This window comes from Tursiops truncatus, chromosome 3 (assembly GCF_011762595.2).
Source record: "Tursiops truncatus isolate mTurTru1 chromosome 3, mTurTru1.mat.Y, whole genome shotgun sequence".
In the NCBI taxonomy this organism is placed as follows: Eukaryota; Metazoa; Chordata; class Mammalia; order Artiodactyla; family Delphinidae; genus Tursiops; species Tursiops truncatus.
In genome coordinates this window covers 165,470,226-165,498,118 of record NC_047036.1, presented here as the reverse complement: position 1 = coordinate 165,498,118, position 27,893 = coordinate 165,470,226, and the positions used below count along the sequence as shown (strand labels likewise).

At 53.4% G+C, this 27,893-nt stretch overlaps 1 protein-coding gene and 1 long non-coding RNA gene across 7 annotated transcripts; one reads left to right on the top strand and one right to left on the bottom strand.

Moving 5' to 3' along the window:
- Positions 1-310: 310 nt before the first annotated feature.
- Positions 311-27,893, bottom strand: TIMM44 (translocase of inner mitochondrial membrane 44). Of its 4 annotated transcripts, XM_033854455.2 has the most exons (16): positions 20,190-27,890; positions 18,933-19,023; positions 16,646-16,694; positions 14,355-14,483; positions 12,466-12,567; positions 9,507-9,677; positions 8,431-8,511; positions 7,559-7,708; positions 6,456-6,595; positions 6,076-6,161; positions 5,362-5,454; positions 5,141-5,265; positions 3,723-3,773; positions 1,899-1,988; positions 1,174-1,284; positions 311-861 (listed from the first exon to the last, which is right to left on the bottom strand). In XM_033854455.2, exons 4-16 carry the CDS (start codon positions 14,439-14,441, stop codon positions 742-744), a joined length of 1,407 nt encoding a protein of 468 aa, XP_033710346.1. In that variant the 5' UTR covers positions 14,442-14,483; positions 16,646-16,694; positions 18,933-19,023; positions 20,190-27,890; the 3' UTR covers positions 311-741. The 4 variants fall into 4 exon arrangements, with proteins under 4 accessions (XP_033710346.1, XP_073659400.1, XP_073659401.1 ...); XM_073803299.1 differs by having other exon boundaries at positions 18,933-27,890; XM_073803300.1 differs by lacking the exon at positions 16,646-16,694.
- On the top strand, positions 14,643-16,989 carry LOC109549611 (uncharacterized). 3 transcript variants are annotated; one of them, XR_012331103.1, is made up of 3 exons: positions 14,752-14,911; positions 15,845-15,987; positions 16,835-16,989. It is a non-coding gene; the product is annotated as an uncharacterized lncRNA (long non-coding RNA). The 3 variants fall into 3 exon arrangements; XR_012331102.1 differs by lacking the exon at positions 16,835-16,989 and adding an exon at positions 16,558-16,772; XR_002175949.3 differs by lacking the exon at positions 16,835-16,989 and having other exon boundaries at positions 14,643-14,911; positions 15,845-16,004.

The window sequence follows — 27,893 nt, the reverse complement described above, 5'->3', positions numbered from 1 at the left end:
GTTTGGGGGATCCCAGTGCCCCCAAAACTCATACAGGCGCTTAAGGTCCTCCAGCCTCGGGGACCCCAACCCTCAAGCAACCCCAGCCAGGTTACTAAAAACCTCCGTAGCTTTTCCAGTCTCCTTCCTCCCCCCCCTCCCCCCGCCCGACAACATACTCAGGGTGGGCAGGGTCCCGTCCAGGTGAGTCCTCCCCCTCTTCTGTTAGAGTTCCTTCAGTGACCACGACCGCCGCCCCATGACCACTGGGCTGCCCACTCCCAGTCCCAGCTCCCCCCACCCCAGTGACAGACACCTTGGACTACCCAGGTTGCTCTCCTGCACTTTGGTGTTTTATTATTTCCAAATCTCTGCATATGTATAGGATAATAATAAGGGCACTATTAAAAAAAAAAAAAAAAGGCTGAAACGGCCTGGCTGATGTGGCCAGTGGGCCCAGGCCGCACCACTGGGTCCTGGGAGGGTACCCCTGGGCTGGGGGCCTCTGGGCACTGCCCGTAGCCTGGGTGCCCACGGCCCAAGCAGCCCCCATGGGGCAGAGGGGCGGTGCTGGGGCTGGCGTTGTGCACAGCAGCCCCTCCCTTCCCCGCCGCATCCCGCTAGCTCTGCAGCAGTCCTGGCACGGCGGGGGCACAGCTGACAGTCTTGTCCCCAGAGGTCTAGTTGCTGCAGGTGGACACCAGTCCCCCGTGTGTCTGCAGTGACGATCCAGCCCCGAGGCCCCACTCGTGGCTGCTGCGCTCAGAGGACCTGCTCTGTGCTGGAGGCGGAGATGTCCAAGAGCCGCCAGGCCGCATAGGGGTTGAGCTCGCCCTGGTCTCGGCAGAGAGCCCACACGCACAGCATTCGCAGTACCTTGTCCTGCAGAATCGGGGAAGGGTGAGGGCTAAAGGCAGGGTGCGAGCCCGGCACCCACTCCAGGACGAGCGCAGGGCACGGAGAGAGACACTGCCAGCTCAGGGCACTGGGAGGGACCAGGGAGTGGTGCTGCGGGGTCTGGGGTCCAGAGCAGAGGCAGGAACAGAGGCTGTAACTCAGGACTTGGTCAAACTGGAGAGATCAGCTACCCTCCACCAGGCCCAGCTCGAGGTGCTGCCCTGCCACGCCGCAACTCCTGACTCTCAACTGGCCTCACTGCGTGTTCCCGCCCCGTCCCCTCCCCCGCTCACTCACCGGGTCACCCTCGACCACCTCGCCTTTGGGATTCTTGATCACCATCACCAGCTGGGCCTGGAAGGTGATGATCAGCACAGGGCCCTGCTCCATCATCTTGCCCATGGCCAACTGCAGGGGCACGACAGGGCAGGCAGGCCTGAGAATGGTCCCCAGCCCCTTCGCTGCCGCTCCCCCCTCCAGGTGCAGACCCCTGCTTCAGCACTCCAGGGCTGCCACCTGCCACTGGCCCGTTTCCGGGCGGGCACTTCTCAATTGTGAGGAAGAACGTGAACCACTGAGGACCCACACAGGCTCCGCGGACTGAGGCTGTGCAGGCGTGTAATGGCCTCTCGGAGCCGGCTGTCTCGCGCACACGTGTGGTGGGTGTGCCTTCAGCTCCCCACGGGGAGGAAATCGAGGGGATCGTGGCAGAGCAGACCAGTGGGGGACCTGAGCGGTCCTGACAAAGCCTCCTCAGTGAAGGTGCAGGGATAGCCCTGGCTTCAGGGGCCTCAGGGGACCCTGGGTCTGGGCAACAGCACCCCCTGGGCCACCACTTGCCTGAGAATTCCCGACAGCAAGACTGTGGAAACCTTCCACTGAAAGGGACCCTGGAGGTCACTTAATCCAAGCACTGGAACTCCTCCAGGGAGGGGGAGCTCAACCCTCCCAGCTGAGCGCAATTCAGAGAAGCACCCCTGCCCACCCTGGGGTCCACCTGGGCCCCCGGAAGAGGCACTCACGTCGATGTTGTCGATGTCCAGGATGCGGGAGTGGAACTGGAGGCCCAGCGCCTTGGCCTGCTGGATCGGGTGGGCCAACTGGCTGTAGGTCTGCAACAAGAAGCCAGACACAACCGTATGGCCGCCCACCTGTGCGTGCGACCCAGGCCAAGGCACTGCACCGCAGGGGAGCCGGGGGCTGTTGCGGTGTCTCGGGAAGCTCCCTGTGGGCGAGCTCACCATGGGGTTTCAGGCTTTCAGCTCTTGTACCTTCCAGAAATGGCTCCCGGCTCCTGGGTGTGCGGCGCCAGGAGTGGCAGATGCCAGGAGCATGGGTCCAAGGAGGGAGGCCGGTGCCACCCGTTGGCTGGCTCGAATCACACACTGCCCTCTCATTATAAGGACAGCACCGTATCAACGTTATCGAAAGCGGTATTAATCAGTGAGTCTGGTTAGTTCTCCGGGAACGCGATCTGGAATACACTCCCAGAGGTAAGTCGAGGCCTCTCTGGCTGACCCTGAACATTCCCATGTTCACCTCACTGTGAATCTTGGCCTGGAACCAAACGCTTTTTCTAGGATTCATCCTACCCCGCGGCTGCTCTGGGGTGAACTGCCTGGGTCTACTGCCTTGTCACTGACCAGCCCCTGTGGGCGGGTCTCGGCCACTGGCAGCCTCTTCCTCTTACGGGGGCAGTGGTGCCCCAAATGACACCCTAACCCTCTTGTGCCTGCTCCCAAGCCCGGGACACAGCAGCCAGCAGCTTTATATCTCAACAAGCAACCATGACAGAAGACATTCCAACCGCATTCACTCTTTATGGAAGTAACTGATCCACCAAGTGAAAAAAAAGCGCCCATCTTGTGTGGTTTCTTAAAGATGACACTTTCAAAACACCCCTGTGTGAGCGGCTGCAACTTCAGCTGCGCTTCCAGGGGCACCAGCAGCACCTTGCTGGCAAAGATAACCAGCTACATCCTAATGGTCCCAAAGTAAAAAAAAAAACCAAAACAACAACAACAAAAACCAAACCACTCATAAATGCCCGCTGGATTAGTCACCGTGCAGGGGAGTATTTAACAAGGAAAGCTGACATCTTCTCCTCTGCTTTTTCAAGTTGTTTGTGAGCTGGGTACAGAATAAAATCAGCCAAGAGACTCTGGATTGCTCAGTAAGATGCTGGTGGGGGGGGGGACGGGGGGAACAAATGCTGTGAAGACACAGGTCAGGGAGTGAGCAGGGTGAGGTGAGGTGGCCTGATGACGAGGACGGGGAGGCTGCCAGGAAGGGGCAGTGCAGACAGCATGCTCCCAAGGACGCCTGAGCTGCCGCCATGCAGCCCGGCAAGGCCTGTGGCCCGGGGCCCAGAGCCCGGACTCCAGGAAGCAGCCGGGCCTCGTCAGGACACGCGGCTCTTCCCGGGTGGGAATCTATCAATGTCTGTTTGGATGTGTTTGAGGATCTTGCAATGAGAACAGCTAATGAATACATCCAGCGCTGCATGTGCTGGAGCGCTGCCCTTGTGTCCCCAAAGCATCCTCACGACCCCCATGAGATGAGCCCGATGATGTAACTCCGGCCCAGGGAAGGGAGGCTGTGGGGCCTCAAACCCCACTTGCCCGCCAGCACCCACCACCCCCGTGCACTGAGGGAACATCGAATGCACCCTCCGAGTTATCCGCCGTCCCTTTCTGCCCACCCCCTGACCCCTGGGCCCCCAGCCTGTAGCCACCCCCGCCCCTGACATCTCAGCCCTTCTCGGACTGAGCCACCCAAGCAGATCTCCTCTGAACTGTGATTTCTTCTGAGGCCTGAATAGGGGGGGGAAGCAAGCAAGCACTTACAGCTTCATAGCACCAGTCTTTGAGAATGTCGAGCTCTCCAGAAATCATGGCCTAAAAAGGGAAAGACAAAAAAAAAAAGTGTGAGAATGAGAGTGGGCTTTTGAGGCAGGTAAACTCTGGAGAATACTCTCCAGTTAGAACCTTTCCTCTGCAGACACCCGGCCCCAGCCTCCGGGTCCTAGTCTGGGGAAGGGAGACTGGGCCAGGCTGCAGCAGTGGGAGCAGAGCCCCCGCAAGTGACAACGGGGCAGCCCAGGCTGGGTCCCAGCGGCCTGCTGGAAGGAAAAGGAAGGTGGCAGCGTTTCGGGCTCTCGCCCTGGCCGGGAAACCAACCCAAGGAGGCCAGGCAGGGCATTCTACCTCCCCTGGGGACGAAGAAGCCTTAGGCAGCCAGGTCCACGCGGGACGGGGCAGAGGGGGAGTGCAGGGGAGGGTTCCCAGGGTGCAATGAGAGAAGCTTCCACAGGAACCCAGAGACAGGGCTGGATCTGGTGAGGGAGAGGGTGGGTTTTGGGGGGAGTGGGGTGGTGAGATGCTGGTGGGAAACCACAGGGAATCTGGGGGCTGAGATAATCTCAGCCCAGAAGATTCTGCCCGTGCTTGGGCTGCTGCTTTGGGGAAATGCTACAGTTTCACCTCCTCCCAACCCCGCCGAGTGTCGTGAGGGATCTGGGAACTCGGAGGCGGGAGAGGGGGCCAGGCAGACGCGGTGCGGGAGGAAGGGACGGACATCCTCACGGGGCTGGACTGGCTGCCTGCGGCCCCACTAAGGCCGCGCCAACAGCCCCTGGCTTGGCTGGGCTGCAGGATGCCGAGGCTCCAGCCCCAGCTTGGGGCGGGGGGGCCTCGAGGAGGGTGACCTTGAGCAGGTCGCCTCCTCCTTGTTTATGTGCCAAAAGGAGAGGCGAGAAGACCAGAAGATGAGCTTCAGGGCTCCCAGAGAGGAAAGGCCCCTGGGCTGCTGTGCTGGTCCCGCCTCCCTGCCCTGAGTCATGCGCTGCCCCCGCACCCTTGAAGCAGCAGCCGGCTTCTCCCAACTCCTGAAAGGCCCCTGGCCTCTGGGAGACAAACACCTGGCCCCTGGCAGCTTCAAGGGAACAACTTCAGGAAGAGAGCTCGAGGGAAACAAGCCACGGGGCTCCAGGCTCCAGTGGGTGAGAAACTCAGTCCCTGGGGCAGACACACCCTGTGGGCGAGGCAAGAATGGTCAGGGCACCGGCCCAGGGACCAGCGGGGGCTGCAGGAGACCACAGCGGCCTGGCTTTCTCGAGCTGCTCGACTAACAAGGGCTGGGCGTGTGGGGTGCTCAGGCCTCTGTCAACACTGGAGCCACCTCTCCGCTCAGAAGCCCTGTCCACAGCCAAGCGGCCCTGCCAGAACTCTCCACAGGGCCGCGGCCCTGCCAGCCGCACACCCACCTCCAGGACGTTGGGGATGATGTCGTTCTCACACTGCTGCAGAAAGCGGTCCTTGTCGAAGGCGGGGTCCACCCGCAGGATCTCCGTGAGCACCTCCGACATCTCCGTCTTCGAGAACAGGCCCCCTGGGGCAGCCGAGCCAGGAGTGGGGTGAGGGCCCGGGACCCCCTCCCACCGCCGGCTCGGGCTGTGGGGGGACGGTCCCGGGGCAGCCCACTCACCCAGCAAGTCTGTGACCTTGTCTGTCAGCAGGCGAGACGCCCGGATGAAAGCGTTGTCGCTTTCGTCATACTTCATCTTCATCTCGAAGAACCCTGTCGGGGGTGGCGGATGGGGTCATGGGCCCCTTCCGGAGAGACACACCCACTCCATCGCAGCCCCCTCCGAGCCTGCTGGCCGACCCTGGGAGGCTGCAGAGACCCCTCCGCCAGGGGCTGAGGGGAGGCGAGTGAACGCCGGGCGCCACCCCTGCTGGCTGTGGCTTTCGCTACTGAGGGAACACAGGCCTCTGGACATCCTCATTTGAGGAGGGCCAGGGCTCCCTGTCAGCGCCTGGGAAGCCACGTGCCCCAGACTGAGCAGAGAGCTCTGGGCCTTGAGCTGGCTCCTGGCCCGTGAGGGGGTGTGTCGAGGCCAAGTTCACATGGGGGGTGGCTGGCGCGTGCACCTGGCTGCCTCACAACGACACTGGCTCCAGCCAAGGTGGTGGCTCAGCCCTGACGGCGGTAGCCCGCCGCCCGAGAGGTACTGGGTGCTCCCCCTCAGGCCGCCTGAGGCCTGCGCTCCGCTGCTCACTCGCTGGGCAACCCTGTGGGAGTGACTGGTCCTCTCTGACCCCGGCCTCCTCCTGTCTTGTGCCCGGCCCTCGGGGAGCACTTGGTAAGTGTCCGTCACCGGCCTGCTGTCAGGCAATTCTCTGAGATGGGAACACTCACGATTAAACACCACGTTGTTGTCCCTGAAGTCCTTCCACTGCTGATACCACTTGGAGTCCTTGTGCAGCACGACCCCCAGGGCCTCCCTGGGGAAGATCAGGGAAGCCAGTGAGCGCAGCCCGGGAGCCGCTCCGCTCATGGCAAGAGGGGGCAGCAGGACGGTGTGATGACCCCGGCCTCTTGCCTTCTCTTTCCCCCTTCCTGCCACCCTACCCTTCCCCTCCCGGTTCTCTCAGGGTGCCTGGGAACCTCGAGCAGAAAGAAACCCCACAAACTGACTTGGGTAGGAACCCTCTGTGGGTCCTGGGAAATGGACAGCAGTGCAGGTGCTGCAAAGGGAGGTGGTGAGAGGTGGGCCCCTTGGCAGGTCTGGTACCTACTCATTGGCCTCAAACACTTTCTCTTCCTTGAATTTCTCTCCCGAGAACTCTTTCCTTTTCCTGAGCCGCTCGGGCCGCCTGTAGGGCCCGGTCTGCCCCAGGACACTCTCGTCGATCTCCTTCTTGACGGACTCCACACCCTGCAGAGCACAGCCGGCCATGTGGGAGCTGGGGCTCCCCAACACCCCAGACCAGCAGCTGTGGACCCACCCCGGGGCCATGCCTCCCAGGTCTCAAGGTCACGTGACTCGCAGGTGCAGGGCAAGGACACGCCCAAGCCTCGGGGGGAGGCAGAGGGGAGACCCCAGCTCTGACTTCTGCCCCCACCTGCCCCCCGCCAAGAGCTGCCCCCAGATGACCCTCACATTCTGAGGCCGATTCCACACTCTCGCTGGAAACTTCCTTCACATGGACCAGAAACTGGACAGGCGTCCTGAGAGGCTGCCTCTGCCCCACCACCTCCATCCGAGCTGACCCAGCCTCTGGATCCCACCTCCGCAAACCTCTGGAGCCCATTTCCCTCCTGGCTCCATCACCCAAGACACTCTCCGGCCTCCTCTGAGCTGCTGCCGGAATCCTCACTGGGAGGCTGTGCTTTCAGGATGAACCTAAACTCCCCCGCACAGCCTCCAGGACCCTCTGATGTCCCTGCAGCCACTCTGGCCACACCTAGCTGCGTGGGGCGCCCCGAGCCGGTGGTGCCCGCTCCCCTGGCCCGGCGCCTTCCCCGAGCGTTCCTGTCATGTGTTACTTGGAACTGCCTGCCCCTTCCCTGTCCCTATTCCTGTCCCAGGATCCTTTGAGAGCAAGAACTCGGACCTTCTCTCCTGAGGCCCCATGGCCAGTAGAGGGCCCAGCGTGTGGTAAGTGATATTTACGGAATGAATTCAGGACCTCAAGTGACCCAGAGCCCGACAGTCTCTGGATGTGAGCTAAGGGTGTCAGCAGCTGACATCGGGTTATGTGTAGCTCCCTAGGGGCTCTGACTTGCCCGAGGCTGCTCAGCCAGGAGGGGCTGAGGCCTGGTGTCCCTGCAGCCCTCGGTGAGGTCTCTCAGGGCTGAGCCCAGAGCGCCCGCGGGCACAAGCCCCAGCCCAGCTCACCTGGGAGAGGGCTTTGAAGGCGGCGGTCCTGCCAAGCTTCTCCCCACCTTTGGACACAGACTCAGCCGACTGCTTGGCGGTCTTGGCTGCTTCTTCCACACCCTCCTTGATTTTCCGGCCAAGGTCACTTTTACTGACTTCGTCAAGACTCTACTGAGACAGAGAAGAGGGAGGTGTTGGCGTGGCACCCGGTGGGGGCCTGCAGGAGCTCCCCCCGAGCTAACAGCAGACCCGGCCTCCAGAGGGCGGGAGCAGGTGTCCTGAGCCCATTCTGGCTCATGGAGCCGAGACTGGGGTGCACATGCCCCAGAAGGATGCCTACGATTTCTGGGGCGCTGGACCCTAGGGCTCCGGCCTGGAACACGCAGGAAGGACAGCACAGGAGCAGCAGCCCCGGGGTCAGGACACGAAGGGGAGGTAGGCGTGTCCAGCGCGCTGGGCTGGCCTCGAGGTAAAGCCCTGCCCCTCTCTCCAGCCCAGGAGAAGCAACAAAAAGAAAGTCTCCCAGGCCCTCTAGGAGTCTCACCCCCACCTCCACCCTCCCGGGGTGGGGGGCGGGGCGTGCAGGGTCCCAGCTTCCTTCCAGCCTAAGGCAGGGAGAAAAGCATCCTCCTTTCACCCTCCTGTTCTTGCTTGTAGTTCAGAGGCTTCTAACCTAAGTGGTGACTCGCAGGCCAGTGGGTTAGTCTGAGCTCTCCCTCCTTCCCAAAGGCATCCTGCACTTTGATTCCGGAAGCCTCCCGACCGGGCAGCCTCCCCCGCCTGCTCACCCCCGGCTGCCCCCAGCATTGCTCCCCGGCTCCTCCGCCAGAGGTGAGGAACAGATGGGCTCCGGGGGCCGTCAGGGGCCTTGGGGGTCCGGAGGCCATTACCTCCTTCACGGTGCCGGTGATCTCCCCCAGCTTCTTCCTGATCACCTCGCCCGTCCGCATGGTTTCTGATTCAATGGTTCTCTAGGGTAAAGGATGTTGGATCTTTGTGTTGCGACACACAGTCTAAAGAAGCGTTTTCTCAGAAGTCCCTTCCTTCCTCCCCAGACACACCCCGTTCTTCCACCCCCTCAGCCTGTCCACCCGGCCCCTCCCAGCCCCCCAGGGTCCCTGGCTGTAGGCTGGGACAGGGACCTCCTGAGCACAGGGCCCCAGGCCCCGCATCTGTCTCTGGGCGGCAGGGGGTGATCTTGCCCATATGCTCACCAGTGATATATTGGGGGCGGGGCGGGGCATTCTCAGCGTCATCCTGCCTGGCTCTGCCCCCTCCCCATCACCCGGCCCCAAGCTCGGCCTGAGCTGCCCCCAGACAGACACCTCGGCTCACTCCTCTTCCTTAATGAAAAGGAAGGGCGATCTCCCGCAGGGTCGGATCCCTCACAGGTAGTTACATACAAGTGAGTGACTTGGGGAGACTCAGGGGTACAGACGTCGCCCATGGCCTGGGAGGGGCGCCAACAGAACAAAACCCCCGAGGGGCCTGGGGCAAATGCCCACAACCCCAGGCTCAGCTGCCCACAGGTGAGATGGGGGTGCCGCCGGGCAGAGCCCTCAAGGGCAGACAAATAAAAGGAGCCAAGCCCATCCGCTGGCGGGCGCCTGGCAGCTGCTCCATGAGAGACGGCGGCAGTGATTAATATAATGATTACACCAGCCCCGCAACTCACTTTCTACCCATTTCAGTCAGAGGCCCTCAGGAGCAGCGTATCTCAAACCTAGTGCCCGAGGGACCCGTGGAGATGCAGATTCTGATGCAGCAGGTCGAGAGGGCTCTGAAACCCCGTCAGTGCTGCTGGACCGTGTGTAGAGAAGGCTGCAGTCTCACGGCTGAACTGGAAGGCTGGGGGCCTGCTCCTGTCCCCTCACTCCCCGGCCACCCCAGCACTGCACTGGGAGGGAACTCCTGGCTCTGAGAGCAGTGTGACTGCCCAGGGGGACTCAGAGCAAAGGGGACTCACGTATTTCCTCCTGGCTTCCTGGAGCGCATCGGACTCTTCCAGCTTCCGGGCCTCGTCTCGGAACTTTTTTATACTTTCTTTCATTTCTTTGTTTTTGGCTAATTCTTGTTTGATATTATCTAGCAAGCCGGAGAGAAAGCCTTTCCTGTTTCCAGAAGAATAGGATCTGGACTAGAAAGAATGTAAAAGGAACGAAGAAGTTTTTCATTTTCTCCTTTCTGTTGATATAGGTTTAACAATGAATACAAGCCGCACGGCGTGGCCAAAAATACATAAATAAATAAAAAATTAAAAATAAATAAAAACAATATTTGGGAATTCCCTGGCAGTCCAGTGGTTAGGACTCTGCGCTTTCACTGCCGAGGGCCCGGGTTCAATCCCTGGTTGGGGCACTAGGATCCTGCAGGCTGCTGGTGTGGACAAAAACAACAACGAAAACGAAACAAAGCAAAACAAAAGGCAAAAAAACCCCACAATGAATAGTTATCTCTTTTAGAAGAGATAACAGACAAAGTAAAAAGCCACCAGGTGGTAAACCGTGGGACAAGATATTCAGCAAGAAAAAGAAATGAGTTGGGCTTCCTGGTGGTGCAGTGGTTGGGAGTCTGCCTGCCGATGCAGGGGACACGGGTTCGTGCCCCGGTCCGGGAAGATCCCACATGCCGCAGAGCGGCTGGGCCCGTGAGCCATGGCCGCTGAGCCTGCGCGTCCGAAGCCTGTGCTCAGCAACGGGAGAGGCCACAGCGGTGAGAGGCCCACGTACCGCAAAAAAAAAAACAAAAAAAAAAACAAAAAAAAAAGAGAAAGAAAGAAAAAGAAATGAGTTATCAAGCCATGAAAAAAATACAGGAGCCACATGACATGTTATGTCAATTACATCGCAATAAAACAAGATGCGGAGGAACCTCAAGGGCATATCACTAAAGGAGAGAGGCCAATCTGCAAAGGCCACAGGCTGTAGGATTCCAACTCTAAGATCCTGGAAAAGGTGAAACTATGAAGACAAGGAAAAGGCCGGTGGTTGCCAGGGGCTGGAGGAGGGGAGGGAGGGTGGACAGACAGAGCACAGAGGATTTTCACCGCAATGAAACTACTCTGTAACCGTACTGTTAACGGTAGATACGTTATGCATTTGTTCAAACCCATAAAATGTACAACACAGAGAGTGAACCCAATGTCAACCACAGACTAAAGTCAACAATAATGTGTCAATTTTAACAAATGTACCGCCCTAACTGCAAGATGTACAACCGGAGGAAAACTGCGTGCCGGGTGGGAGGAGAGGGGGACAGGAGGTTGATGGGCAGGCCCTGTACTTTCCACTCAATATCCCTGTAAAACTAAAACTGCTCAAAAAAATAAAGTCTATTAAAAAACAAAAGAAAATGCCAGGCCCTTCTCTCTCTGGGGTGAGAGACAGGCACAGCTTGGAATCCTCATGGGGCCTCACACACGCCCACCCAAGGAAAAGGCCAACACCCAAAGGGACCCTCGTCCCAGGACTTAGAGTTGAAAGGACTCTGTGGCCCCTTATCCCAAAAGAGCCGGCCCAGGCACTACTCCAGGGGCTTCTGGGCCCAGGGTAACTTCTTCCTTTGGGGCCACTCCCGAGTCCCCAGCCGGGCCTTACATGTCACCCAAAGGCCTGGGGACTGGCACAAACCTCCGTCTCTTGGCCCACAGGATCACAGTCTCTGAGAGCCCGAGCTCAGCGTCCCCCCTCCAATCCCCACAGGAAAACCCAACCGAACACACCCAGAGGCCAGAAGACAGCCTGAGGCCCTGCTCCAGGCACCGCCCTACCCGAGACGCAGGCTTCTGGGTCAGACACAGCTGGCTGTAGATGCCTGCTTCGCCCCCCCGTGTAACTACGTGAAGGCTCGGGAAAGAGAAAGCTTAGAGACTGACTGTGAGCCAGTAAGTCACAGGGAAATAGCCGCACGTGCTCAGCTGCTCCCACCACTCCTGCCGGTGTGCGGGGTCCGCTGCAGCGGCTGGGGGTTCACCCTACCAGTTTCAGGGGCGACTGCTTACCCGGTCCCTGTCCAGCCCCAGGGAGAGCAGCAGCAAGTCTGGGTGCTGCCCCACAGGTGTGGTGGCCTGGCCTGGCAACAGCAGGCTGCTGTCTGGTCCAGATGTGCCCTGACGAGCCTTGCTCCAGGGCAAGTCCAAGTTCTAAGACTGTCAGGGACTGCACCAGCTCGCGGCAGCCCCACGGCTCACTCCAGGGCTGCAAACTGGGGGTGAGGGCGGGGCTGGACAACTAAGGGGAAGCGCCAAAGGGCATGTCCCAAGCCCACAACAGCCCCAGGACAGGATCTGGGAGATAAAGCATGCTGAGGGTAGAGGATGAGATGAGACTCAGAAGGGAAGGGAGGGTGTGGGCTGCCTGAGCATGCGGATTTGGAGACTGTGAGATTTCAGGCTTTCTTCCCCATGGTGGTAAGGAACCAACAGAAACGTGGTTGAAGAGACATGACAGGGAGGGCAGAAAAGCTCTAGAAAATGCTCTCTGTGACGAACAACATAAAGAGGAAGGGAGATATGGCCTGGGGAAACCCAGCTCCAGGAGATGGATGGGTGACTCTGCTCAAATGCCCAGAGGGCTGTCACCCAGCAGAGGGCACAGCCTTGCTTAGTGAAGGCCCCACACGTGGGAGCCGCCGGGAGGTGGGTTTCAGCTCAGTCAGAGGAATGCCCTTCTCGCCATCAGAACTGAGACACGCAACTTTGTGTGAGGCAGGAGCCCTACCCCTAACAGTGTCGAGCACTTCCCGGGATACCAAGAGGACCAGGCCCACTGGGCTCTGTAACTCCGGAAGACCTTGGATGTGGAATGCCTGCCAATCAGACACCCCCAGCAGTGTGGACAGCATCCTGCAGCCCTCTCTCCTGTCAACTAGGTCTGATTTTCACACCTTCCCCTCCTGCCGGCTTGCTTGTATCCTGAGTCACTCACCAGGGTCAGCTCTCCACTCGGCCGGGGCATCTGATAGGTACCATGGGGTAGTGGCACTAGGTTGTGGCTGGAGAGAAAACGGACTCCACCTCCAAGGCATCTCTAATTGAGGGAGAAAAGAGAAAGATGCATTTAGACTAGAGGGTGATGAGGAAGCAGGCCACGCTCAAAGAGCAGGGGTTGTCTGAGACTCATTTGACGATTTTTATCACATGTCTGCTCCATGCTAGATGCTTGACCATCTTCCCAAATTCTGAGAAGCCAGCGGAATCTGGTGGAAAGAGAAAACGCTCGATTTGCACCTCCGGGGCCCATATCTACCCTCCTGCCTCTGAACGTGGGGGAAACCGATGGGTCCTAGGAAATGCCAACCTATGGTGGAAGAAGGCTAAATATGCCAGTCTAGCTGAACACCTTAGTCTGAAAATGGGCAGGCTAAGACTCGATGCTGGTGGCAAGCAGTCTTCTCTCACCAGCCCACCCTACTTCTGCCAGCCTTGGAGGACCAGAGGCCCGGGCTTCAAGGGGTAAACACTGCTAACTTGTCCCAGGCACAACCCTGGAATAAAGCTACCATGTCCTGGTCCAGGGTTGAGATGTGAGCAGGGCAACTTAGGGGCGTCACCTGAGCAAAGATGCTGCCAACCTCACGTGCAGCACCTCTTTGGTAAGCATTTCTTCTACCAAATGATGAACTTAAAGCTCCATGAGGGAAGCTCCGTGCAGGTACTGTTCAACGCTACACCCTAGAACCCAGCACGGAGCGAGGTACACTGATGTCAATGACCTGACAGAACCACTCTTCCATTTCCACATCCCCTGGGCCCTTCCTCTCCCCATTCCATGCTTCCTGTCTCCAGTCACTCTAAGCAACACCCCGAACTTACACAGATGCCACACTCTCCTACAGCTACTCAAGAGTAACTCTTGGGAGTTTAACTAACTTGTTTTACTCCTCTGAATGCCTACACCCATTGATCCTGGAGCCACTGACTTCAGCAACAGCCTGAAACAGAAGTGGATGGTTGTCTCACTGAGGAGAAAAATCCCCCAGCAGGACCAAACCTGAGGGTGGTTCTCCTTAGGACGTGCCCAAATCCAAACACGTGCACATTCAACCTTTAAAACCTGCCTCAAAAGACAAGCAAGCCCAGAAAAAAAAGCTCAGTCCTGAGTCAAAAACACCTTCTTTGTCCTGACACTCAGATTCCTGGGAGATCTTTTCCTTCCTCCAGAGTCTGGCTCTGGCGTCAGACTGACCTGAGCTTTGGACCAGGTCAGCCACCCCACTAAACTCTTGAGACCGTGCGCGGCTTGCTTAACAATTCTGAGTTCCCAGCTTCCTACCCTGTGAAACAGCGACAAACAGCTGCAACGTGAGTACTATTTTCTGAAGCCGATTTACACGCCTTGACCCCCAGGGCATCTATGAGCCCAGGCTCTTAGCCAGGGCGACAACTACCTCCCACACTTTCAGAGGATTAAGAGGGGCGACGCAGGAAATGCTCCTAGCAGGGGGACGTGGCATATAAAGGTGAGCTGTGACTGTCACGGTTTTTTGCCTTTTCCTCGCTACTTTTTCTCCACTGAGCACAACGGACACCATTCACTCCTCGGTACACATGGGGTCAGCCAGGAAGTGAGGGGCGATCCGCTCCCGGCCCGGCACGCCCGGCCCCCGCCCTCCGGCCTTGCTTCGGGACCCACGTTCCGAGGCCTCGCTCAGGGGCCCCCGCCCCGGCCTCGGCTGACCCAGCGACCAAACTCCTAGCCTCTCGCCAAGCTCAGGGAAGAGCCGAAGGGGTCAAAAGCCTGGGGAGAACGAGGCCCTGGAGGTCACGGGTCCGGAGCTCCCTAAGCCCGCCCCCACGGCCCCGCACTCTGCTCACCCGCGGGCAGCGGCACCAGCATCCCCGCAGCGCCGCCGCCGCCGCCGCCATGCTGGAAGATCCCGTGTGACCTTCTCGCGGCGTCATCCGATGGCGTCATCCGCCGCGTCGGCCTAGTGCGGCCTGGGCCTGGGAAAAGCGAGACCTGTGGGTGGGGTTTGTGGGAGGGAAAGGCCTATCACTGGACAGGGCTCCCAAGGAGGGCGGTGCCGTGGAGGGAAATCCACTATGGGGGCGTGGCCTAATGGTGGGCGGGGATTCCTAGAGAGCTAGGCCTCTGATAGGGCAGAATTTCGGAAGAGCGGGGACTGTGACTGGATGTGGCCTGGGGGGCGGGTACTCCTGTGAGGCAGAGACGTATGGTTGGATAAAACAGCGGGGGGGCGGAGCCTGAGGGTGTGGATTCTGTCGCGAGCTGTGATTCTCCGATTGGCAACTCGGGTTTCGCGTGGCCGGAAGAACGGGTAAACAGAACGACCCACACCGACGCACCAGCCCGAAAGCCACTGACTCTGGCTCTCACTGACAATGATGGACAGTGACCAACAGACGGGCAAGTGAGTTGCTTCACGAGCAAGGGCGAATGAGCCCACTTTTGTACAGCACTTTGGGAAGGCGCCTGTTGGTTTTGGTCCAGAAAAGGAACGGGAAGCTGAGACCTGGGTGGGGGTGGACTACTCCTCCCTCCATCGATTCATTGTGAATTGATACATCTGGCCCTGAAAAAGCTCAAGCCTCTGTCATGTCAGCACCCAGATACTATTTTCCATTTAGAGAATGCCGCCACCAAGTGACGGTACCTTGATACGGCCATGCAATCTGAGGCTGGGGAGGGGTGGTGGGCTGGTACCCCGGGGAGAGTTAATGTATGTTGCCTTTGCCCTATTGAAACCTTTTGCATTACTAAACTGTGATAAGGTCTATGGGACTTGAAAGGGAGGCAACATACATTCCCTGGCTTCAGGATTGGACAGATCTGCGTTTCCTGTAACTCAGGACCTCCACCTCGAGGTGACAGAAGGGATGAGGGCTTCCACTCGGCTTTGTTTGAAATGTCTTTACTGCAAGAGGAGCAAACTAGTTAAGAGGTTGGGATATACAGGTTTGTTGTTGAGAAAAAGGTCTGGGCTTCTTAGTTGTAGTTGAAACCGTGGAGTTGGACAAGGGCACCCAGGGGAAGTATGTCAGAGGGGCACATCAAAGCCCCATAGTCAAATGGAGGAAGAAGAGCCCTTAAAGGAGACTGGGAAGGACTGGTCAGCAGGTCAGAAGAGGACCTAGAGGGCCTTGGAAAAGGCAGGTAGAGTAAACAGTGCTAAATGTTGCAGAGAACTCAAGCAAGGCAGACCAGGCCAGAGCTCTATCTATCGTTCTTTTCATTTTGTAATATGGAGGAGGTCCCTGGGGAGACAGGCTGGAGGGTTTTGGTTGAATGGTGGCTGTGGAAGCCAGGTTTCAGTGGGCTGAGATTTTTTCTTTTTTTTTTACAGAGGTGTGCTGGAGCCAGCTTGTACTGCCTGGCAAGAGCCAACTATCAAATTTTCAGGAATTTTGGGGCCAGTTGTTAAACACAGCCATTATTTAAAAATTGATTGTATAAACTTAGGATCAACTGGATTTTATTAAAACAAAGGTAATAACTACTCAAAACTCAGCACTTCTTAATTATGTTACTATCTATGCTACTGAGGTTATTTGCATATATCACATCTGTAGGCTGGAAATACCATACTATCTATATGCGGTGCATCTCTTATGCATTTTGTCTTTAATGACACCACATTAATAGCCTGAAATTGGCCGTGGTGGGAGTATTTACTCCCGTGGTGGGAGTATTTAGGAATTGACAAACACTACAGATCGGTCGCTTTCTGGTTTGTTTGGAGGGCCAGTTATTAAATGTTTAACCACCACATAGAGAGGGAGAACAGAGACGCCTCCAAGGAATCTTTGCCGTGCTTAGAAGGTGAAATGATGACAGCTGGAGGGACATATGGGGTAGAGTGAGGGTGGTTTGTGTTATTCCCACCTTTTTATTTTGAAAATTTTCAAAGCTACAAAAAGTTGCGAGAATACTATAATGAACACTCACATACCCTTCACCTAGATTCATTTTGCTACACTTGCTTTAGCATTCTTTCTCTATGTATATGCAAACGAACATATGTATGCAAACAAATATATATGTGTTGTCAAACTCAAGGTTGTGTGCCCAAGGAACAGTGAGGCAAACAAACCGAAACACTGGACTTTGGAGCAGAGAAAGGTTAATTAGTTGAAGAGGCACCAACCTGGAAGATGGGAGACGTAGACTCATCTCAAATCCATCTTGCTGGCTGGCTGTGGGCACAAGGTTTTTGTTTTTACTGAAGTATAGTTAATTTACAGTATTGTGGTACTTTCAGGTGTACAGCTAAGTGATTCAGTTATATACATATATGTATATGTGTAATGATTTAAAAAATTTTTTTCCATTATAGTTTGTTACAAGACATTGGAAATAGTTCCCTGTGCTATACAGTAGGTCCTTGCTGTTTATCTATTTTATATATAGTGGTGTGTATCTGTTAATCCCATACTCCCAATTTATCCCTCCCCCCCTTCCCCTTTGGTAAACATAAGTTTGTTTTCTATGTGTGTGAGTCTGTTTCTGTTTTGTAAATAAGTTCATTTGTACTATTTTTTAGATTCCACATATAAGTGACATCATATGGTATTTGCCTTTCTCTTTCTGACTTGCTTCACTTAGTAAACTTTTCTCTAGGCCCTTCCATGTTGCTGCAAATGGCATTATTTCATTCTTTTTTATGACTAATATTCCATTACTTATTATATATACCATTACGTATACCACATCTTCTTTATCCATTCGTCTGTTGATGGGCACTTAGGTTGCCTCCATGTCTTGGCTATTATAAATAGTACTGCTCTGAACATTGAGGTGCATGTATCTTTTCAAATTAGAGCTTTTGTCTTTTCTGGGTATATGCCCAGGAGTGGGATTGCTGGATCTATGGCAACTCTATTTTTAGTTTTTTAAGGAACCTCTATACTGTTCTCCATAGTGGCTGTACCAATTTACATTCCCACCAAAGTGTAGGAGGGTTCCCTTTTCTCCACACCCTCTCCAGCATTTGTTATTTGTAGACTTTCTAACGATGGTCATTCTGACCAGTGTGAGGTGGTACCTCACTGTAGTTTTGATTTCCACTTCTCTAATAATTAGCGATGTTGAGCATCTTTTCATGTGCCTGTTGGCCATCTGTTTGTCTTCTTTGGAGAAATGTCTGTTTAGGTCTTCTTAAAGGCAAAAAAAAGGTAAAAGGGAAGGGGTCTTTGTGATTTCAGCTCCTTGATAAGACCTCGGTTGCAGACATACCAGCTTCGTCTTGTGACTTGGTGTGTCATTGGTGATTGTGATCGATCTACATGTTCCTGCAAAGCATACTAGTAAATCATGGTCTGTTGTTGAAGCCACCAGTGGGTGTGGTGTTTTGTTATAGCCGCCCTAGCTGACTAAGACAAGTCTGTTCTCCCAGATCAGTAGACTAACCCCAGGCTGCCTGGAAACCTTCCCAATGCCGTCCAGTGAGTGTGTGTTACAGTGGGCTGGGCACAGTCAACAGCAAGGCCAGGAGTGGGACATGGACCAAGGCAATGGGGAGTGTGTGCATGGCAGTGTGTGCATGGTGTCCCCGGAAGGGCAAGATCTGGGGCTAAGATGATCACTGAAAGACTCTTTGTATTATTCATCTACTGCTCTGCAACAAATTACCCAAAATGTAACGGCTTAACAGAGAGTAGGATGGTGGTTGCCAGGGATCGGGGGTAGATACACAAGATGCGTGAATTCTAGAGCTCTCTCATACAGCCAGCTTGGTGCCTACAGTTAATAGTCTTGTACTGTGCACTTAAAACATTTCTTAAGAGGGTAGATCTCAGTAAGACAGAGAAAGAGAGATATCATATGATATCACTTATATGCAGAATCTAAAAAAAAGTGATACAAATGAACTTATTTACAAAACAGAAACAGACTCACAGACTTAGAGAACGAACTTGTGGTTACTAGGGGGGAAGGGTGGGGGGCAGGGATAGATAGCGAGTTTGGGATGGACACACACAAAAATTGTAAATCACTATATTGTACACCTGTAACTTATATGATATTGTACATCAACTATACATCAATCAAAAAGAAAGTGAAAAAAAAGAGGGTAGATCTCATCCTCCCCACACCCCTCAAAACAAACAAACAAACAAAAAGCCACACACAAATCACAAAACAAAGGGATACATAGAAAACTTTGGAAATGATGGACGTGCTCATCACCTCGATGGTGGCAACGGGGTCTGTGTGCAGATGCCCCAACTCATCAAATTGTATACACTGAATGTGTGCAGCTTGTGTATATCAATGGTACCTCAATAACGCTGTGTGTCCTCACATGGTGGAAGGGGCAAGGGATCTCTCTGGGGCCCCTTTTATAAAGGTACTGGGGCACTTTGATGAGAAGCATCCGGAAGTTTGCCCCCCTAGGCCCAACTGGGGGAAGGTTCTGCTCCAAGGTCACTCACGTGGCTGTTGGCAGGATTCAGTCCCTTGCTGGCTGATGGATGAAGGGCCTCCGCTTCCCACTGACTGTTGCCTGGTGACCCTCTTCAGTTTCTGCTTCCATTATGGCGGTTGGCTCCCATCCGAGGGTGAAAGAGAGGGCCAGCAAGACAGTCTTTTGTAACCAAATCTTGGCTGTGACATCCCACCACATTTGTCATATTCTGTTAGTTAAAAGGGACTCACTAGGTCCTGCCCACCCTCAAGGGGACAGGATCAGACCAGAGCGTGAATATAGGAGGTAGGGGGTCCTGGAGGCTATGTTAGAGGCTGCCCCCCACCTACACTCTTTGTAAGTGTTAGAGCAATTTGATTCTATGGCCTGGGGAGGCCAAGATTGAGGGCTAACTCAAACGTTATTTGTTACAGTTGTACCAAACAGAACCTGGGCCAGAAAAAGGACATTAGGGGAAATCTGAGAAAATCTGAATAAAGTACGGACTTCAGTTCATTATAATGTATCGGTATCAGTTCGTTAATTGTAACAAATGTCTCCTACCAGTCTAAGATATTGCTAATAGGGGAAATGGTGTCTGTGTCATTATTTTTAATGAATAGATGCATAATTTTAATGTATTCGCCTTACTAGTCTCAATATAGGCATTAACGTAAAAAAAAATAATTAGGAACCATTCTTCGTTTTCTGTTGGGTTTTTTTTTTTGGAACATAAAACTTTGTTTTTTAGAGTTTTAGGCTCATAGCAAAATTGGGCGGAAAGTCCAGGGAGTTCCCATATAATCCCTGCCCCCCAGCCGCCCCACACAGCCTCCCCGCCACTGTCAACATTGGCACCAGAGTGGTGCCTTTGTAACAATCAATGAACCTGCACTGACATATCATCGCCACCCAGAGTCCATGGTTTACATTAGGGTTCACTCTTGGTGTTGAACATTCTATGGGTTTGGACAAATGAACAATGACCTGTATCCACCATCACGGTATCAGACAATAATTTCATTGTCCTAAAACTCCTCTGGGCTCTGCCTATTCATCCCTCCCTGCCCCATAACCCCTGGAAACCACTGATCTTTTTACTGTCTCCATAGGTTTGCCTCTTCCAGAATGTCATAGAGTTGGAATCATACATCATGTAGCCTTTCCTGATGGGCTTCTTTCACTTAGTCACGTGCATTTTAAGTTTCCTCCATGTTTTCATGGCTGGGTAGGTCATTTCTTTTGAGTGCTGTCCAGATATACCACAGTTTATTTAGCCACTCACCTGCTGAAGGACGTCTTGGTTGGTAATTTTGAATAAAGCTGCCGTAAACATCCACGTGCAGGTTTTTGCGTGCTGGTAAGTTTTAACCTCGTTTGGAAAAATCCCAACAGGGGCAACTGCTGGATCAATTACTTGTTTTTTATGCACTCAGTAGGATGATATTCAGTTCTCGCCGCAATGAACGCCTCTGTCAATGTCTTCTAGTCCTAACATTTTTTTTCCATTTTATTATTGTATGTTACGAAGGCTCTAGGTTTAATAATGCCACAGCTCCAATTTTACGGTAACGGTAATCATTATATAATCAGGTTCTTAATATTTTTGACCTCATTGATATTTTTTTCTGAAATTAATATCACTGATCAAATAACCCTTAGAACAATAATAGCTACGATTTGTAGAGCTCTTCCTGGGCTAGGCAGGGTGCCAAGTGCTTCACACATAGGGAGGCCCTCTGTGGCTGGAAGGAGCCTGAGTGTGTGGGGGGGACGGGCATCTAACCCTGCAGCTGGGCCTCATGGGCAGAACTGAACCGTCCCTCCAGCCTCAGCCTGGGATGCAGACACTCCGTTATTAAGAGGAATCTGTTGTCTCCAACCTTCCTGCTCCCCTTCTCCCAACGACCCCCTCACCAGCTGTAATAGGCTGAGTGGTGTCCCTCCAAAGTCATGTATTGAAGTCCTAACCCCAGGACCTCAGGATGTGTGTTTGGAGGGAGGGCCTTTGAGGTGGTAATTACGGTAAAATGAGGTCACTGGGGTGGGACCTAAGCCAGTATGACTGGTGTCCGTATAAGAAGAGGAGATTAGGACTCAGACACACACAGAGGGACGACCATGTAAAGACACAGGGAGAGGACAGCTGTCTGCAAGGCTAGCAGAGATGCCTCAGGAGAAACCAACCCTACAGACACCTTGACTGTGGACTTGCAGCTTCCAAAATGGCGAGAAGATTAATTTCTGTTGTGTAAGCTGCCCAGACTGTGGTCCTCTGTTAGGGCAGCCCATGCAAACTCAGACAACAGATCCTCTACCTCTCCCCTCAGGCTCAGAGCCCCTGCGCACATCCAGCTTCTGCTGCCCACGGGCCTCCGCCATCTGTCTCACTTCTGTCTGGCCTCCTTCCCACTTCTGCTGCCCCCTCTACCCAGCTGACTCTCTCCTCCTTCTCCTGTTCCCCTTCCTCAGGAATAATAATAGCTGCTGGCACTGGCTGTGTGCCTTCCCTGTTCCAGACGGCGCGCTAGGCCCCAGGAAGCGGTGTCTCATTTAGCACCAGCCCACCAGCCTTCAAGGCGGATGCTATCATTAGCGCTCTCGTACAGACCGGCACCCAAAGCTTGCAGAGGGAAAGGAAGCTGCCCGTACTGACCACGTCAACAAAGAGAATCTAGCTGGCCCGGTTAGGGCAGAGCCTCGGACCCAGGTCACAGCATAGACCCCTGGCCCCGTCGGCTGTGCCCAGACCAGGTGATGTGAAAGCAAGGGCCGTCTGTAAGACAGGCTTTGAATCCTCCTTCATATCTGTGAAGCTGGTGGCATCATTCCCTTTCCTGGCAAGGAAGCAAAGGCCTCCAGAAGTTAAGCCACTCAAGTGCTAGGATGGGGAAATCGAAGGCGTTTGAAAGAAGCCATAAAGGGCAGCTAGACTAGAAGGCTTGCTGTGGGGACGGCACCAGCAGGGGATGAGGACAGATTGGGGAAATATCAGGGGGAGCAAAAGAGCTTGGCCGGAGAGACTAGGCAGGGACAAGATCACGAGGGTCGCCTAAGCCAGGAGCTCCGGGGAGTTTTAAATGGGGCGTGGCGGGGTGTTGTGTGAGCCATACGGTCAGTTCTGTTTTGTGGAAAGATTCCCCCTCTGGCTCCAGTGAGGAGGCCACTGTGGTCGCTAGGAGATCACAGTGTCCCAAACGAAGGGGACGTGGCAGATGGGCCTGCTGAGCAGCCAGGAGTCAGGGCGCTCAGGACTCAGGGACAAGGAAACCTTTTATGGTGCAGGTCGGTGGCACACCTGGTTGTCAACCTCCAGGCGCGGCCGTGGTGCAGTGCCCTTGGCCATCGCAGGCGGGCGATCGGGAGGGGCTTCTAGCATCTCCAGTGGCCCTTGAGGACACTCTCTCTCTCTGGAACCTCATCTCTCTTCTCACAATTATTTGCGCTTATTAGAGTCTATGGAGGGTGTGGGTGGAACAGTCAGGCAGCAGATGCAGGGCTTCTAAGGCGATCAGGCCTTTCAAAGAACCAGGCCTGACCTCTTAGCAGGGCTGACCTACCTATTAGTTGCCTAGGGCCCACGACACTTTGGGGGCCCTTGCAAATGTTTCACTTTTTTTTTTTTTTAATAAGAAGGGAAATATATATAATCTAGCTGGAATTATAGTCATCTTTATGCCAACTTAGTTGTAAAATATAATTTAAAATTTTTTTTCTTTTTTTCGTGAAGGATGGGACCCATGAAGGCAAAAGTGCCTGGGACCCATGAAAGTCACAGTGGGGTATGATTTTAGCTTACTTCTTTGGCCTTATCATGCTAAGGTCTGTCTCTTCAGTCTTGGGGGCCATTATCAACTCCTTTGTTACCATGACCCAGGAAGGGGAGGTGGGGAGGGAAGAGAGAAAAAAAATAAACAGTGGGACCAAAGGGGTATTGGCACACCCATGTTCATAGCAGCATTATTCATCATAACCCAAAGGTGGAAGCAATGTAGGTGTCCACTGATGAATGAATGGAAAAACGAAATGTGGTCCATCCATACGATGGAATGTTATTCAGCCTTAAAAAGGAATGAAGTTCTTTTCTCTTTCCTTTTCTTTCTTTCTTTCTTTCTTTTTTTTTTTTTCTGGCCATGTGGATTGCAGGATCTTAGTTCCCTGACCAGGGATGAACCCGGGCCCTGGCAGTGAAAGCACTGAGCCCTAACCACTGGACCGCCAGGGAAGTCCCAGGAATGAAGTTCTGATACATGCTACAGCATGGATGAATCTGAAAACATTTGTTAAATAAGCCTACGGTTTCTGAAATGCACGAAACTCTACACGTAAAGAGCCATTCTCCTCTCAGCATTTGGGTGGGCTTAAAACACAGATCTGGTGGCCTCGCCTCCCCTTCCCCACTTAAAATACAGCATAGACCTACAGTTGGCTTGAATGTGCAGAGTTTTTCAGGAGGGAAACACACAGGCAGCTCGAGAGAGGAAAGCCAGGTGGCTGGGAAACCAGAGGGAGGGGGAGCTTTCCTTCACTCATCTTTGGACCTTGTATGCTTTGCACAGTGAACATTACTTATTAAGAATAAACACAGGGTTCCAAAGAAGACATACAGGTGACCAATAGGCACATGAAAAGCTGCTCATCATCATTAATTATTAGAGAAATGCAAATCAAAACTACAATGAGGTACCAGCTCACACCTGTCAGAATGGCCATCATTAAAAAGTCTACAAATAACAGATGCTGGAGAGGGTGTGGAGAAAAGGGAACCCTCCTTCCTATGCTGCGGGTGGGAATGTAGTAAACTGGTGCAGCCACTGTGGAAAACAGTGTGGAGGTTCCTCAAAAAACTAAAAATAGAGTTGCCATATGACCCAGCAATCCCACTCCTGGGCATATACCCAGACAAAACTATAATTTGAAAAGATACATGCACCCCAATGTTCCTGGCAGCACTATTTACAATAGCCAAGATATGGAAACAATCTAAATGTCCATCGACAGATGAATGGATAAAGAAGATGTGGTGCTTATACAATGGAATATTACTCAGCCAGTAAGAAGAATGAAATAATGCCATTTGCAGCAACATGGCTGGACCTAGAGATTATCATACTAAGCGAAGTAAGTCAGAAAGAGAAAGACAAATACCATATGATGTAATTTATATGTGGAATCAAAAATATGACACAAGTGAACATATTTACAAAACAGAAACAGACTCACAGATATAGAGAACAGACTTGTGGTTGCAAAGGGGGAGGGGGAGTGGGGGAGGGAAGTATTGGGAGTTTGGGATTAGCAGATACAAACTATTATGTGTAGGATACATAAACAACAAGGTCCTACTGTACAGCCTAGGAAACTATATTCAATATCCTGTGATAAACCATAATGGAAAAGAATATGAAACAGAATATATGTATGAATACCTGAATCTCTTTGCCGTACAGCAGATATTAACACAACGTTGTAAGTCAACTATACTTCAGTAAATTTAGAAAAAAAGAATATACACAGGAAATGGCGAGTTAGTGATTAATGGGGACAGAGTTTCAGTTTGGGGTGATGAGGAAATTCTGGAGATGGAGGGTGGGGATGGTTGCCCAATAAAGTGAATGTACTGAATGCCACTGAACTGGACACTTAAAAATAGTTTAAATGGAATCTAAAAAGTGACACATAGTTACAGAACAGAAATAGACTCACAGACATAGAAAACTTATGGTTACCAAAGGGTAAAGGGGGGGAGGGATAAATTAGGAGTTGGTGGCCAGGGTTGGTCAGGAGGTGGGGGGTGGAAGGTGGGGCTGGCGGGGAGCGTGTGCAGCAGCCTTTATTGTGGTTTCCATGGGGAGAAATGGGCAAGGAAGCGTAGGCAGGCTTACGCTTGGCTAATTTGAATAACTTCAGCAGGCTCTGGGTGTAGGGGCTGGCCCTAGTTGTCTGGCACCTGGTGCTGGGGTGATCAGGGCAGAGGAATATTACCTCCTGGAGTGTGAAAGCCTGATAAAGGAGGTGGTTGCCGCTATCGTCTCTGGACTGGTGGATTTGTCCACCAACACAAAAGGTGCACTTGTTGGTAAGTTGCTTACTCTCTCTAGGAATTAGCTAGCCCTGGGAGTCTCTCCCAGATCACCAAGGCCCCAAGATGTCAAATCATCAGAATACAGAAAATAAAGGACACAGTTAATATGCAAGGAACAGGAGTAGCGTTGCCAAAGGACAAAGACAGGAAGGCTGGAGCAGGACTGAGGGCAGGTTCTATGACATGGGTGATGTGGGAGGCTGGGATCATCAAAGCTGAGACTTCCCCCATCCCTCCCAGGCCCTCTGCCTTTGAGCCTTCTGTGGAACAGAGGAGCTGAGGGGATTGCCGGGACCAAGCTTGGGGTCCGGGCTGACAATGCCGGCACCACCAGGGGTCTGTCTTCTTCTGGCTTTGCTTACGGCTTCTGGCAGGTGCAGCTGTGTCTATGGACGGAGTCGTCCCAGGAGCCCTGCCCCACTGCCCTTGGATTCCTCCTGCCCGGCTCCGCCAATGGCTTCTCCGTCCTGCTCCCTACTCTGACCCCTCCTGATTGGATGAAATCCCCGCCAGTTGCTTGAGCCCCCTCTAGATTGGGCCCCTCTGCTGTTCCTTCTTGAGGCTCACTGTTCTTCTCTAACAATGTATAGTGAAGCATCAGGTTGTGGTTGTGCTTCTTTTTAAATTGCCAACCTCTTGTGAAGCAATGTGCGGTTCTGCTGTATGTGGCCAACACACAGCTGGGAAAGTGCCAAGCGACTTCTAAGATTGGCTTCGACCCTGGGCAAGGAGAAGGGTTAGCTGAGGATGCGCTTGGAGGTCGCAACAATATCAAACGGCTTCCCGCATTTCTAGACACCCCTGCTCCGGTCCTGTACTTGTTTGCTGTGCTCAGCCTTGACCAGCGTAGCACATGCTCAGTGCGGACAGGGACTGTCCTTTTGGGCTCATCTCTGTACTCTCAGAACCAGCGCGTTGTAGGTTGTTATGGGTTGGATTATGTCTCCCCAAATTCATGTGTTGGAGTCATAACCCCCAGGCTCTCAGAATGTGACCGTATTGGGAAATAGGTTCATTGCAGACGTAATTCATAAAGATGAGGTCATACTGGACCCCAAATCCGATAGGACTGGTGGCCTTATTTGGACACAGACGTGCACACAGGGAGAATTCCATGTGAAGGTGAAGGCATAAATTGGAGTCAGGCTACCAGAAGCCAAGGAATGCCAAAGATTGCCAGAAACCATGGAAGCTAGGAGAGAGAGATTCCCCCTCACAGCCCTCAGAAGGAGCCAACTCTGCTGACACCTTGATCTTGGACTTCTAGTTTCTAGGACTGTGAGAAGTTTTTCTGTTGTTTAAGCCACCCTAGCAGACTAAGACACGTCTTTAGTTAATGCCTGTTGCACGCTAATATCTGTGCATGAATAGACTTAATATTCCCTATGTGAGCTGACCGATTTGGAGTGCCAAATGGGGTCCCCACATGGGCTGAGCACGCATGATTGGGTCAGCTGATCCACCACGAATGTCAAACTCTTGGCAGTGGAAAGCCCTAAGGTGATTTTTGTTTTTTTAATTGAGATAAAATTCCGGTATCAGAAATTTCTATTTTATTCTATTTTGTCTTATTTTATTTGCTGTGCTGTGCGGCTTGCAGGATCTTAGTTCCCCGACTAGGGATTGAACCCATGCCCTCAGCAGTGAAAGCACAGAGTCCTAACCACTGGACTGCTAGGGAATTCCCAGAAAATTCCCCATTTTAAACTGAACAGTTCAGTGGACTTCCCTACTCACAAGGTTGTGCAACCACCACCTCCATCTTGTTCCAAAACATTTGCTTCACCCCAGAAGGAAACCCTGTGTCCATTAAGCAGCAGCTCTCGTTCCCTCCTCCCCCAGCCTCTGGAAATAACTGATCTACTTTCTGTAGATCTGCCTGTTCCGGACATTTCACATCAATAGAATCATATAATGTGTGGCCTTTTGTGTCTGGCTTCTTTCACTGAGCATCACGTTCTCTGACTTCATCCATGTTGTAGTGTGTCTGTCCGTGTTTCATTCCTTTTTACGGCTGAATGATACTCCACTGTATGGATGGACCACACTGTGTTTATGTTCGTGTGTTGATGGCCCACCTGCCTTAAAATGTTCTACCCAGTGAATATGTGAGGACTGAAAAAAAGAATGACTGGAAGGATAGAGGTTGAGGACAGGTGAGCTGTGGGGACAGAGGCACAGGTGGCCCAGGCCCTGCCGCCCTCCCTCAGGGCCAGGAGTCCAGCGGGGACTCCTAGGTCAGCCAGGGGAGCATGGGAGAGGGGGGATGTGGGGTAGGTGATGGGGGGAGGGGAGCAAACTTCGTCCTCGCTCAGAGCCGCGCCTGACCTGCTCCCCTCTCTAGGTGACTGTGGCCGAGGCCCCCCCTTGGGGTCCTTCGGTTGGGACCCCAGCAGGGGCAGTCCTCCACCTGCAACACCCAGACCTTGTCAGGAGGGAAGCCAAAATTCTGCCCCTGGGACCCGATCACCACCCAGCTTGCTTCTCTGCCAGCAAACGCACTGTGGATTTTCATACAGAGAGACCTGGGCTGCATCTGTCCAGGTGCTGAAAACACCAGCTGTGGGGAGCAGGTGTCTCCCCACCTGGGCACCGAGGGCGACATCGTCTTGGCAGCACTGAGAGGTCTGCTGGCTGCACCAGAGGGGGATGCAAGACGCAGCCAACTGGGGCAACGTCTGGTCCCCGGGCTGGTCCGTGCTCAGTTTCATGCTCTGCTGTTGCCACCCTGAAATTCTTAATACATCTTAAAAAACTTTATTTTAAAGTGTGGTAAAATACAAATAACATAAAATGCATCACTTGTAAAAGTGTTCAGCTCAGCAGCAGCGAGCACATTCACACTGTCGTGCAACCATCCCCACCATCCGTCTCCAGAACTTTCTCATCTTCCCAAACTGAAAC

Bases quoted from the DNA above. Each gene is read 5' to 3' on its own strand.
- TIMM44 (XM_073803299.1), bottom strand. From the start codon at position 14,441: ATGACGCCGCGAGAAGGTCACACGGGATCTTCCAGCATGGCGGCGGCG. The intron at 9,678-12,465 runs GTGAGTGACTCA...CATTCTTTCTAG, and splicing joins CGAGTGGAGAGCTGACCCTG to TCCAGATCCTATTCTTCTGG. The intron at 6,596-7,558 runs GTGAGCTGGGCT...TGTGCTCTGCAG, and splicing joins CCTTCAAAGCCCTCTCCCAG to GGTGTGGAGTCCGTCAAGAA.